Source organism: Chiloscyllium plagiosum, chromosome 11, assembly GCF_004010195.1.
Source record: "Chiloscyllium plagiosum isolate BGI_BamShark_2017 chromosome 11, ASM401019v2, whole genome shotgun sequence".
NCBI classification, from domain to species: domain Eukaryota; kingdom Metazoa; phylum Chordata; class Chondrichthyes; order Orectolobiformes; family Hemiscylliidae; genus Chiloscyllium; species Chiloscyllium plagiosum.
Genome location: NC_057720.1, coordinates 67,621,982 through 67,635,815, shown reverse-complemented (window position 1 = coordinate 67,635,815; position 13,834 = coordinate 67,621,982). Strand labels below are relative to the sequence as shown.

Genomic DNA, 13,834 nt, shown 5'->3' with positions numbered 1-13,834 from the left:
AAATGGCCTACCTCATATCCAGAGACTGTGATCGCTGGTGCCGGACATCCTGGTCATCAGGAACATTTTCCTTGTATTTACCTGGTCTAATCCTGTTAGAATTTTATAGGTTTTTTAAACTGAAGTAAAGAAAAACTGATGCTTGAAACTGATGCTCAAGAGGCCAGTCAGCAACTGTGGAGACAACAGGCCACTCAAATCTTCAGGAGAATTGCTTTTCATTATTTTTCATATCAATTACTTCAACTTTTCTTTTATAGAGTCATAGAGATGAAAACAGACTTTTAGGTCGAAATCATCCATGCTGACCAGATATCCTAAACTAATCTAGTCCCATTTGCCAGCACTTGGCCCATATCCCTCTAAACTCTTCCTGTAATTGTACCCATCCAGATACCTTTTAAATGTTGCAGCCTCCACCTCTTTCTCTGGCAGCTTATTCCATACAAGCATCACCTTCTGTGGGAAAAAGTTGCCCCTTAGGTCCCTTTTAAATCTTTCTCCTCTCACCCTAAATCCCCTACCTCAGAGAAAAGACCTTGTCGATTTACCCTACCCATGCCCCTCATGATTTTATAAACCTCTATAAGGTCACCCCTCAGCCTCCGACGCTCCACTGAAAACATCCCCAGCTTGTTCAGCCTCTCCCTTTAGTTCAAACCTTTCAACCCTGGCAACAGCCTTGTAAATCTTTTCTGAACCCTTTCACATTTCACCACATCCTTTCTATTGGAGGGAGCCCTGAATTACACACAATATTCCAAAAGTGGTCTAACTCGCAATGAAGCACTAAACTTGAATCAAAACTGAAAATTACACTTTATTTTTTATTTGCTATGAGTAGTATGTTGACCCATCAAGTGTTATAAGTTTATTAAAACTTGAATTGTCCACAGCAAATAGCTTAAGCATCTCAATTTCCATAGGGTGCATATGGCCTGTGATGATCAGAGAATGCAAAGGGTCACCCAGATCCTCCTTCACCATTTGCTGTAGGGTTGCAACGGCAATTTTCTGATTTTTGGAACCCACTCTGGCCAGTCCAACACACAACGTCTCTTCAGTGAGGGCTGCATAACAGAAAGACACAAGAGCTTCACAAATCTGGACAGTTCAAAGACTTCAAGTATATTCGCCAATGAACAAGACAGAATTTCCACCCACTGATTATAATCTAACTTGCTAGTGAGAATGGAATGGTAACATTGTCAAAGTTGTTTCAGTGTAACTAATGCCCATTCCCAGACAATGCTGGTTTATCTATGCACTTGATTTGAGGCAGCAGAAATACTCACCAGAAAGGAGCAGAGAACTCATTACAGTGTAATGTATGATCTCATAATGTAACCAGGACTGTGACAAATTTTTAAAATGGGAAACACTGGACCATCCTGGCCAAAAGTTAATCTGCTATGGTTTTTGTTTGAGAAGCTGACTGGGGGAGTATTTCAATGTGAAATCAAGTACAATGAATCTTCAAATTTGAATATTTCTCTTATTTAGCTTCTAAATGCTATACTCACTTCACAGCCACTCTTGCTTTGCAGATTCACAGTTGGAGGAACAGCAATATGAATAGCAGCAGTATTATTAGCCTGAACAACCTGGAAAGGCAGCAGGGAAGCCTGCTAGAACAAAGCCGACGAGGCAGCAAGAGGTCTTAGCAGAATAAGAGGACATGTCCTTGCCTCCCCATGTGAACACCTCCAATGGGGTGGCATGGTGTTTCAGTGGTTAGCACGGATGCCTCGTAGCAGCAGGGTTTGAGGATTTGATCCACCCTCGAGTGACATTCTCCCTGTGTCTGCGTGGGTTTCCTCTGGAAGTTCTGGTTTCCACCCACAGACTAAAGATGTGTAGGTTAGGTGGACTCGCCATGCTAAATTGCCCATAGATGTACAGGCTAGGTGCAGCTGCCATGGGAAATGCAGGGTTACAGGGATAGGGTCTCAAAGGCGGGTCTGGGTAGGATGCTGTTTGGAGTGTCAGATGGTCCAACTGGCCTGCTTCCACACTGCAGGGATTTTATGAACTCATGTTAGTGCCATCTTGATCCCATACATCTCATTCACTCTCCATATCTGCTGTCATTCCATCATCTCCACACATTCCACTTTTTCACATCCAAATACACTGCTGTACCTTATTGGAGTAAAGAGCACAATACTCCAGAAATATGTAGAGTTCCCATGCAGACAGAGCCATTCACTGGGACTGCTGCTGAGGAGGCTGTTGCTGGATACTGTCACGGTGGTTCAGTCAATTGATGTAGGCAATGGAGAGATGGTATCAAAAGGTCTGGTGCTGGAAAAGCCAGTCAGGCAGCATCTGAGTAGCAGGAGAGTCGACGTTTCAAGCATAAGCTCTTCATCAGGAATGGGGGTGACAAGAGGCTGAGAGATAAGTGGGAGGAGTGGGGTTGTCGGGAGGTAGCTAGGAATGTGATAGGTAGATGAAGGTGGGGGGGGTGATGGTGATAGGCTCGCTCATAAACATTCTTTCAATGGAAATGGTTTCTTCCCTATTAATTTGTTCAGATCCCTCATGAGTTTGAACATCTCCATCAAATTTCCTCTCACCTTTCTCTTTGACAAGAGCAATTCCAATTTTTACAATCTCTTACCCTTGGTTCCATTCTCATAAATATTCTCATAATCATTCAAGTCTTCACATCCATTCTGAATTGCCATGCAGAGAATTGGCCAAACGTGTGCTAGATAAAGGTTCATCAGACTTTCCTTACTTTTGAACATTATGGCCCCTTGCCAATTCAAAGATTTGTACACATGTTCTCCCTTAGGTCTCTCCATTCATGCACCTTTTTTTTGTTTCCTATATTTTGAACTGCTTCATCTCATTCTTCTTTCCAAAATGCAACACTTCATACTTTCACTATAATCGCTGCATGGATTTCATCTGGCATTCCACCAGCCTCTGTCCTCTTGAAGTCTTTCAATATCCTCCTCACAGTTCACAATACTTCAAGGTTTTGGGTCAAATTGATTTCAAATTTTCAAAACTGTCCTGATACACAATGGTTCTAATAGGCCTGGGAGCTCCACTATATTTCTTTCTTACAGTCTCCTGTTAGTTAGCCAACTTCATATCTATGCTGTGACTCTCCCCTATACTCCATGGATTTAAAGTTTGCTGGTAATCCATCTATGTCACCTTTCATCAAACACCTTTTGGAAGTCTGTGTGTACCATACCAAACACACTTTTACTTCAACAACTTGCACCTAGAGATGTAAAAATTATTTGTCAGAAACAAATGTGCATTGGTTTTCCTCAATTAATTCATCCTTGTCTAAGTCACTGTTAATTTTGTCCTAGACTATCATTTCTAAAACTTCTCCCTCATTAAACTAATTGGCCTGTGGTTGTTTGCTTATTCCTTGCACCTATTTTAATCAAGGCTGTAAGATTTGGAATTCTCCAGCATATCCTTTGTATCTGATTTAGACGACAAAGATTATGGCCAGTATCTCCAGAATTTCCACTCTTGCTGCTCTCAGCATTCTCCAATGCTTCCTAAGTGGCCTTGGTGACGAGCAATTTTAAGCATAATCATCCTAATACCTCCCTTCATTAATTATTTACCCAATTAGTACCTCAACTACTTCCTCTTACATTATGATTTGGATTGTACTTTCTTTCTTGGCAAAGACAGGTCTTCCATGTCATTGTGCTTAATGCAAGGAGCTCATTTTTGGTCTCTGCTTGATCTGTGCTTCAGCTTACTACGCACTAACTAACTGCATATATTGTCTACAGAAGACTTTTGGTTCCCTTTTAAGTTAGTTTGTCTATTATACTCTGACACTTTTATTTCCTCCCCTCTGCACTTGCCACATTCAGCCTGGTTCTCATTTGTTCTTGAACCTGTCATCTGTCATACACAACCTTTTTAACCTTACTCTTGAGCGCTTTTGGCATCTGGACCGTTTTAGTTTTGGCTGCTGTACCTTTCCCTCTGCTAGGAATAGATCTTGATTGTACTTGAACTTTCTGATCTTTAAATTGTTCTTTTACAGATTTGCCTGTCAATCTTTGATTCCAATTTATCTGGACAAAACTATTTTTAATTCACTAACATTGAACCTCCTTCAATTAATTACTTTTGCCTAGATTGTTTCATGCCACTTCTCTTAGCCATCTAAACCATAAGACACTATGGCCATTGTACCCCAAATGATACTTGATCCATTTGAAACACATTCCCAAAAGTATATGTTGAGTTTGAAACATAATGAGCAACAAAACTCGTCTGAACAAACTTGAAAAATTCATTCATTTCTCTATATTTTATACTACTATTATTCTAGCCTACATTAGATTCATTAAATCCCTCACAATTATTACTTTATAGCTTTTGTAGCTCTCTAGTAGTTCTCCAATTTCCCTGCAAAACCCATCTAAATTGGATTCACTAGTTGCTGACCTATAGACTACACCCAGCAATATATAGTACCTCTGTTACTTCTTATCTTTAAATATGACAGACACTGCTCTTAAAATAAAACAAAGTGGTGGAGAAACTCAGCAAGTCTGGTAATATCTGTTGAGAAAGAAACAGAATTAGTAATTCAAGAGTCATATTGGACTTGAAACATTGACTGTTTCTCTCTCCAAACCCGTTGAGTTTCCCCAGCGCTTTTATTTCAGATCTCAAGCATTGCTTTGATTTTAGATCCTGATCTTAACTCCTGTAAAGCTTTCTCTCTTATTAAGAGTCTAATATTCTCTTTATCATTATTACCATCTGTCCTCCTTTCCTCACCTTTCTAGACACCTTGCATGCAGGAATATGTCATGCCCAGTCGCGACAATTTTTTGAGCCAGGTCTCTGTTATTGCCACAACATTATATTTCCATGTGGCTATCAGCACTGGCAGATGTTCAATCTTATTTATCACACTTCTTGTGTATATAGTTCCTTACAGAAGTCAGGAGTCAAGACCTCGGAAGAGAGCCCTTGTAAGACAATGAAAGAAACATGGCAGCTTCCAAGATGCCTTGCACAGATCTGTGTGAGAACCCTCACTCCAGTCGAGCTGAATATGGATGGAGTGAAATTCCTTCTGGTTGAAAAATACTTGAGGCCCTATCTTAGGGTGGCTTGTTTGCCACCTGTACGATCTATGACTCCCTGTACCAGTGGGAATTCAGCCATGGCAGCAAGTGCGCGAGCACTTGGTCTGATTGGCCTCAGTGTCGAAGTTGATGGAAGTGGTGGTCTTGAGAAATGTGGCAACGATTAGCTGGGAGGAACACTGAATGGAAGTGAAATCCTGCAGATATCACCAGCAAATCCCTGCAAGCAAGGAGAGGTAAACAAAATTGATATTATGCTAACCTTTATGGCAACTGCCAACGTGTGCCCACCTGGTCCACTGGGAAAGGAAGATATATTCAAGAAGGCTAATGTTAGCATTGATCTGTCAGGAAGGTCTCAGCTTCCTGAGGCACTGTTACCCAGTCACGTTGAGGAAGCTAATCCAATGAATGTATTCTCTGAAAGGGAGTTCATCCATCCTGTGAAATGACATACGGCTACAGAAAAGGCAGCTATGTTGTTGCTCCTGCTGCTACAATTACTACTGCCCCTGGTTCATCTCCTAATTGCTGCTCTTGTTCCCCATCGTAGGTCATTATTACAGCTCCAGAAATTGCTCACATACTGAAGTATAGGCTCACAGAAGGGAAGTTGACCATGCTAAGCTAAAGATCCCTCAGGTAGATGAATTAATTCTTGCAGAACAAGTGCTGTGAGCACAAGTCTTTCCTAAAGGCAGGACATCACATAGCTAGGTCCATTGTTTAAAGGCTTTCTAACTAGTCAGTTTCATTGACCAATCACTGCCGTGTGTGTTCTTCCCTTGTTGTTCCTGGTGAGTTCGACACAACTCAATGCATAGGTTGTTACAACCAGTATTCTGGCTTGACTCAATTATGGAAACATTTAAATGACTGACCTAGCAGTCCTGCCACCTTGGAACATGTTCCATTGAAACTATTAGGTAGGTGGGCTCATGTCGCATTTCAGACTTTTTTTGGAAATTTTACCTCACCCCCAACATATGGTTAAAACTATGCTCTATATCTCAGGAATGGAGTTTGATTTTATGATTTTCTGACTTAATTTAGCTTAATTTAAATAAATGAGATGTTGCATTTTGGGAAGACAAACCAGGGCAGCATTCATACAGTTAATAGTAGGGCCCTGGGGAGTGTCTGAACAAAGAGACCTAGGGGTGCAGGTACATATTTCCTTGAAAGTGGAATTGCACCTAGAGAGGGTGGTGAAGGCAGCATTTGGCACACTTGCCTTCATTGGTCAGTGCAGTAAGTATAGGAGTTGGGATGTCATGTTGCAGCTCTACAGGACATTGGTGAGGCCACTTTTAGAATACTTAATCCACTTCTGGTTTCCTGCTAAAGGAAAGATGTTGTTAAACTTGAAAGGGCTCAAAAAAAGATTTACAAGGATGTTGTTCGGATTGAAGATTTGAGCTATATGGAGGGCTGAATAGGCTGAAGCTATTTTCCCTGAAGCAGAGGCTAAGGGTTTATAAAATCATGACAGGCATGGACAGAGTCCTTTCCCTCAGGTAAAGGAGCTCAAAGCTAGAGGACATGGGTTTAAGATGAGAGGAGAAAGATTTAAAAGGGACCTAAGGGTCAACCTTTTCAATGAGGAGGGTGGTGCTTGAATGGGACGAGCTGGTGGAGGCGGCAGATACAATTACAACATTTAAAAGGCATCTGGATGGATGTATGAATAGGAAGGGTTTGACGGATATGGGCAAATGCTGGCAATTGGGACTAAATCAGTTTCAGATATCTGATCGGCATGGACAAGTTGGACAGAAGGGTCTGCTTCTGTGTTGTATGACTCTATGACTGAAGGGCATCGTGAACCAGAGTTATCACACTGGAAATTTGGTCATATTTGTATTTCTGTTTTTGCTATGTGATCAAAGTTTCCTTATACAGGAACTATTCTTGACAACTGTATTATAAGAAAACCAGGAAGGGATACTTATTAAAGTAAAAGCATTTTGATTAAGAATGAGAGTAGTTTTGTGGCTGAAATACAGAACATGAACTATTAACCTATTACATTTGATTTAAGGCCAGAAGGGTTTCACATTCCACATAACTTGTATTTTTATTTGTATAACCTTTATTAAAAATAGAAAAAGTCAGTGTGAGATTTTTTTTTGGTCCTGCTCACACAGTTGATTTAATTTGAGATCAGCATCACACCATGATTTTAAGGCTGCTATTCTTCATCACATCAGTGTTTTGTTCAGTTATCAAACTTGCAGGTACAAATATATTTGAACCATTTCCCAAGAAGAAGTTCGTTCAACTGAAATTTACACACAATGTTTAGAGCAGCTGCATGGAATTTCAAACCCAGTATATTAGTTTGACTTTAAAATGACACATCACTGGATTTTGAACCTGGATGAACTAAGAAAAGAGGGAAACAAGATGAAGAAACAGGCTGTGAACTGCAATTAGAGATACCTGTTTGCTTTATCACAGGACATCTGTTAAGTTTATTTGTTTGTACCTTCACCCTTGTCTAATTTAGTGAAGCCAAACATGTGTATTTAGAGCATTTAGCTAAACCTTAATGAGGTATAAAGATATTCAGCTGGAAAATTCTGCTATGCAGTTATGGTTGAATTGTGCCTGTAAATTGTGCAATATTTACTTCCATCTTCTTTTGAAGAGACACCAGGTTGTGTCGATATATCTGATAGATAAAAACAGATTTCACCACAAATGCATTTAGAGGAAGATAATACATCTTGTCATGTCCACAAACCTTTTTTCAATTGTTTAAAAACTTTGTTTTGGTTTAAAAATGGATTTTGTTAGATTTTTAAAATACCTACAGAACATTTAGTTTACAAGTTGACAACTATTCTGGAGACTATTAGCATATTGAAAGGGACATATCTAGATCAAACACGCTTGTCAAATGTTGCACTGATTATCATGGGAACACATTGCAAAGCAGTGAAACACAGATAAACCAGACCATCTGTCTCAGCAGCCAACCTGATAACAAAACAGATATATATAAACTCATTATGCCTGCAAAGGTGTTAAAAGACACAATTGGATTTCAACAGTTTTTCACTAAAGGGGTAGAAGATTCCTTGTTAACTTATTTAAAGACTGTATCTTTTTATTGTTACGCTTTTTTTAAAAAAACTGTGGACTGAAATGAGAAAGAACTGATTTGAACCAAGAATTTACAAAGATGGCTGCATGTCTGGAAGTAAGGAATGCGATCCTCTTTGTGAACCCTGTTTGTGTATCTGTGGGTTCAAGCAACATGCAGGTGAATTGGAATTGAGGAGTTATTTACATGTGAAACTGATTGATTACTCGCCACTAGTCTACAAACCAATGACAAAAATCTCTGCCTGCCATCTGTCAGTTATCTGAACAGCTTGGGATGTGAATGAGAGACAGAGAGAAAATGGTTCTGCCAGAAGAGAATCCAGATCTGCAGCAGCCAAAAACACATTCTCACAGTTGTCTGCAGTAAACTACTTTAAACCTGAAGAAAGCCACCTTATATTTCCTTCAGTCGATGCTACAAGTTGTAACTTCGAATTGGATAAGGCAGAAGCCTCTCATAGACAAAGTAGCCACACTGTGCTTCTAGCAAACCAGACGCATTCAGAAAAAGATCAAGGAGAAGATTTTGGATTGGCAAAAACAAACCCAAAGATCTTGCTTATACAAAAACTACAGGACTGTTTTCCTTGCTTTTCCTTCTGCCTGTGTTTTACTTCATGTTTACGTTTGTTTTGGTGCATGTGCATGTATTTGGGTGAGAGGGAATTTATAAGGGGATTAGAGTTTTAATTTGTCTAGTTTACTTAATTTAGTTGAAGTATTTATGTAATGGCCCGTAATAAAAAGTGATTTTTTTTTTGTTAAATATAGTAAGTTGGTCTGTGCTTCCTATCAACCACAGTCGGAAAATCAGATAGTTTGGGGATTTTGTGTATTGCTTTTAAAAACTTTAATTTTGTGACACTCCAAGCTTGATTTCTCACGCACTACCTTAATAAGATGTGAAACATATGTGACTCATTAATGGATAGCATCATATCAAAACTCCTCTGCAGTCTGAAGATCTTTAATTATACTTTTCTGAACTTTTCAATCAGTCTTCTTGTAACAGAAAAGAGGACTCCAGGGTCTGCCTGAAAGTTTAAGCCTCTCAAATCCTGTTACTGGAAAGGTTTGTATATTTGCCTAAAAAGTTCCCTGTTAACAAGCAACATCATCTCCAACTCCCATCTTCAGGACTCAACAGGACTTTAACTCCTGACTAATCACACTTTTGGTTTTAATACTCAGATGTAAAATGCATAGGTGACCAAAATTGAACATAGCATACATACACAATACACACATATAATGTCTTTACTCTTGAAACGATACAGGATCAGAAGCAGTTCAACAGAGGTTCATTTGATTCCTAAGATGAAACGAGGTGGGGGGCTTATGAGGAAAGGTTGTACTTGAATCCAATAGAATTGAGAAGTGAGCTGATCATAACGAAACAGAGTTTCTGAGTGGGATGTCATCATGGATGTTAAGAGGATGTATACTTTTATGAGATGAAGGAGATTATTTTCTCCAAAACAGGTGATTGTCTTTCAAACTCTTTAAAATGCAGTAGAAGCAGAGTTTTTGAAAATGATCAAATGAGAGGTAGGTAAATTCTTGATGTAAGGGGGCGAAAGATGATTAGGAGTGGGTGGGAGTGTGGAGTCAGGTCAGCCATGATCTTATTTAATGGTAGAGCTGGCTCATGGGGCCAAATGGCCTACTCCCTACTTCTAACTCAAGAAACCTGAATTCGGGACAGTTTAAAGATAAAGACGTTCTATTTAAAATGGAAATAAGAGGACTTTTTTTCTCTCAAATGAACATGAGTTTGTGGAATTCTCTTCAATCAGAGAATAGGAGAGCCACTTTTAAGTGGATAGATCATGACTATCAAGAGAGTCGAAGGGTAAATGGTGTAGATAGTGAAGTAGAATTCTGGCCACAGTTAGATCAGCCATGATCTTAGACCATAAGACGTAAGATGCTGTCTATCTTAGAGTTGAATGTATTTAATGATCCAGCCTCGACAGCCCTCTATGGTAAAGAATTCCACAGGTTCACAATACTCTGAGAAAAAAAAAACTCCCCCTCATCTCTGTCTTAAATGTACGATCCCTTATTCTGAGAATTTGGCTTCTGGTCCTAGACTCTCCCATAAGGAGAAACAATCTTTCTACATCTACTCTGTCAAGACCCCTATTTGCAAGATTACCAAATGACACATAAACAAAAGAGAACCAAATAGAGAATTATTTAACTTAACCAAAAACCCAACAAATCATCCCAACTTAATGACGCTGTTCCAAATACAATCCCCATGAACGCCCCTTGGCATAAAAGGGAAAATCAAACACAGGGACCATAAGACATAAGAGCAGAAATTTGGCCATTCTGTCCATCAAGTCTGCTCTGCCATTCAATTATGGCTGCTAAGTTCCTCAACCCCATTCTCCCCGTAACCTTTGATTCCTAAGAACCTATTTATCTCTGTCTTAAAAATACTCAACAACCTGGCCACCACAGCCTTTTGTAGTAATGAATTCCATGGATTCACCTCGCTCTGGCTGAAGAAGTTTCTCCTCATCTCTGTTCTAAAGGGTCTTCCCGTTAATCTAAGACTGTGCCCTCGGGTCCTAGTCTCTCCTGCTAATAGAAATATCCCCCCAGTGTCCACTCTGTCTAAACTGGCTTTAGGGGCTAAGTAGTCTATTGCTTGTACTTGCATTCATAGCGCAAGCTGAAGGTATTGTTGATGTCCTTGGAGGATGTCTAAGGGATAATATGTCCTAAAGTAAATTCTTCTTTGACCAAAATTCAGCTGCAGAAAACAAATGTTTGTTTAAGACAATAAGGCATAGGAGCAGGAATATGTCATTTAGCCCATTGAGCCTGCTGCACTATTCAATGAGATCTTGGCTGCTGATTATAACCCTCAACTCCACTTTCCTGCCTTTTCTCCCACAACTCTTGATTCCTTTAATGATTACAAATCCATTTATCTCAGCGTTGAATGTATTTAATGATCCAGCCTCGACAGCCCTCGATGGTAAAGAATTCCACAGGTTCACAATACTCTAAGAAAAAAAAAACTCACCCTCATCTCTGTCTTAAATGTGCGACCCCTTATTCTGAGCATTTGGATTCTGGTCTTAGACTCTCCCATAAGGAGAAACAATCTTTCTACATCTAGCTTGTCAGGATCCCTATGTTTCAATAAAGGCTCCTTTCAGTCTTCGGAACTCCAATGAGTACAGGTCCAACCCGCGTTACGGTATTTGAGCTCTAACTAATACCTTGTATACTTTTAGCAAAACCTCCCTGCTTTTATATTCCGTTCCCTTTCAAATAAATGTCTAATTTCATTGACAAATGTAACTCTTGTACAATCTCATTAGTAAACAGAGAAGTGCTTATACTCACCCAGCTCCTCTCCTTTATCTCTTCGATTTTCGATTATTTCGAGAAGCTGCTTTACAGCTTGATTCACAGACATAAACCTGGGAGGCTCAAAGATCTTTTTCCCCCTAAAATAATCAATCATTCACCATTATAATATTATTTCACTTTTTTTTCATAACTAATGCTCTATGTCTTTTCAGCCAACTTAAAAAAAGCTAAGAAAAATATTGCACCAGCACAACAGAAATTTCTTGTTAACTTTGAAATCAAACAAGAGTGCCTTGGTAGATTATGTTATGGACCAGGCCAGACTTCATCAAAACATTTCAAGAAAGTAGCCTGGACCCTAACATTTTTATTTTGCCATTTTTTTTCACTGATTTGCTATGACAACTTTACACCTGTTTTAAGCAGGTGTATGGTGGATATTCCAGGAGGGATGCAGCTGGCCCAACCACTTAGTTTTAAATAAAACATAATTTATTTACAAGATTACCGAATGACACACAAACAACAAAAGAGAACAGAATAGAGAATAACTTAACCTATCCGAAAACCCAACAAATCATCCCAACCTAACGACACTGTTCCAAATATTTGCAACAAGCTCTATAAACACTCCTTGGCACAAAAGGTAAAATCAAACACAGTGTTTTACAGGGGAGAGGGGGATGGCAGCATGGAACACCCTCTTCCAAGTAGCTGTTTCTTGGATCAGCAGCCTCACGGACTGATTGCTTTCATTGAACAGCCCGACTGCTAAACCAAACCAACTAGACCAAAGAAAAGCTAAGCTGGGAGAAGTGGCCATCCCTTTTCATTGTACAAGTGTTTTTCTTTAAACTTGAAAGCATTCTCAAATCGATCAACCCCAGTCATCTCAGAGTCTGTCTCTTTAAGAACTCCTGAAAAAAAGACTAAGGACAACCTAACCTTGCTAAAGGAGCAGCATCATTACAACTTAAGACTTTACTTTTACAACACTTTAAAAACCTTTATTTTGTATAGAACTTGAATACTCTGCTTGACTTAAAAAGGCTTGCATGAAATTACTAGGAAAGGTACTATATTTCATTGAAGAAATAAGTAATCCAATCCAGCTATGCAATAAGAGTAACAAAAGACAAGACATACTGCTACAATCTAGTATTAAGAGAGAGGAAATACAAATTCCACAATTTAATGAAAATTGTAAAATCAAAGATGCAAATCTAAAGGAATTCAATTTTTAAAAACTGGCTTTGCTTCAACATTTGCTTCTGAAATTCAACAGTGAAGCTTAATTTTAGATGTCAATATTTCCCAACGAAATATGTTACAACTGAATAATGTCATATCACTCAGTAGGTCACTGGAGAAATACATGGACGGATACTGAGCTCTGTTGGATAGAAAAGTCATAGTCATCTGTGTTAAATGAAGCAATTACAATCAATCAGAGTGACATTGGAGGGACTAAAAAACTTGGTTAGACCAAAAGAGCAAAACAAATGGAAGCACGGGATGGAGCTGGGCTGGCTCACCATCACTGTCCACAAGAAAACAAGTGGCTAGTTTTCTTCAGATACCAGAAAACTATTAGAACCCACATAACTTAGGAAACTATGGCAAATTATTCCTTTTAGATTAGGACAAAGGAGGAAGACTTACAGCAAATGGGCAAAAAGAAAATATTATTTAAAACAAACTAAATATTTAACAATTGGTTTTAAAATTTGTAGTTAAAGCTACATAAAATGTGATACTGCAGTGTTAAGCATTTTAAGAACAATGGTTTCTGTCCAGTTAACATGTGGTAATTTTGTGACAGACTGAAGTTGTAATTTGTAATGAACAATTCCAATATATCGTTCTTTGTTGAAGGATGAGATCTAAATCAAAATTCAAGATTGTCATCCAAAATAAACACAATAGAAATATACATTTCAAATACTGGCTCGTTTCCAGTCTGTCTGGAATTTTTTTTAAATGGGAACTAGTTGACTTTAGCTTCAGTATGAGTCTAAGGGTCATTATATATCTAACTAACTTAAAATTTATATCATTTCCTGACAAGAAAAGCTGCATGAGAAAAGTTTAACAAAATACTTCTTTAATTTACATTAACTTCTAAAAACCAATTGTATGGTGTATATATTGTATGAGGGAAGTAGGTTAGGGCAATTAAAAATAACTATTAACTTTACCCGAATCCATCTTAATTTCACTTTTAATGGTGTTAAAGGAGAGGGGAGTGGAATGGAGGGAGAATGAGAAAAGAAACACAGTCTCTTTTTTAAGGA

General features: G+C 38.8%; 1 protein-coding gene across 1 annotated transcript in view; it reads right to left on the bottom strand.

Annotated features, from left to right (window-relative positions):
- Positions 1 to 795: 795 nt before the first annotated feature.
- The window catches only part of dph5 (diphthamide biosynthesis 5), a 73,020-nt gene continuing 59,981 nt past the window's right edge, over positions 796 to 13,834 (bottom strand). Inside the window, exons 6-7 of the mRNA XM_043699670.1 lie at positions 11,574 to 11,677; positions 796 to 1,070 (exon numbers count right to left, since the gene is read on the bottom strand). Coding sequence (XP_043555605.1) covers positions 835 to 1,070; positions 11,574 to 11,677 — 340 coding nt within the window. The 3' untranslated portion in view covers positions 796 to 834. The remainder of the gene's footprint in view (positions 1,071 to 11,573; positions 11,678 to 13,834) is intronic.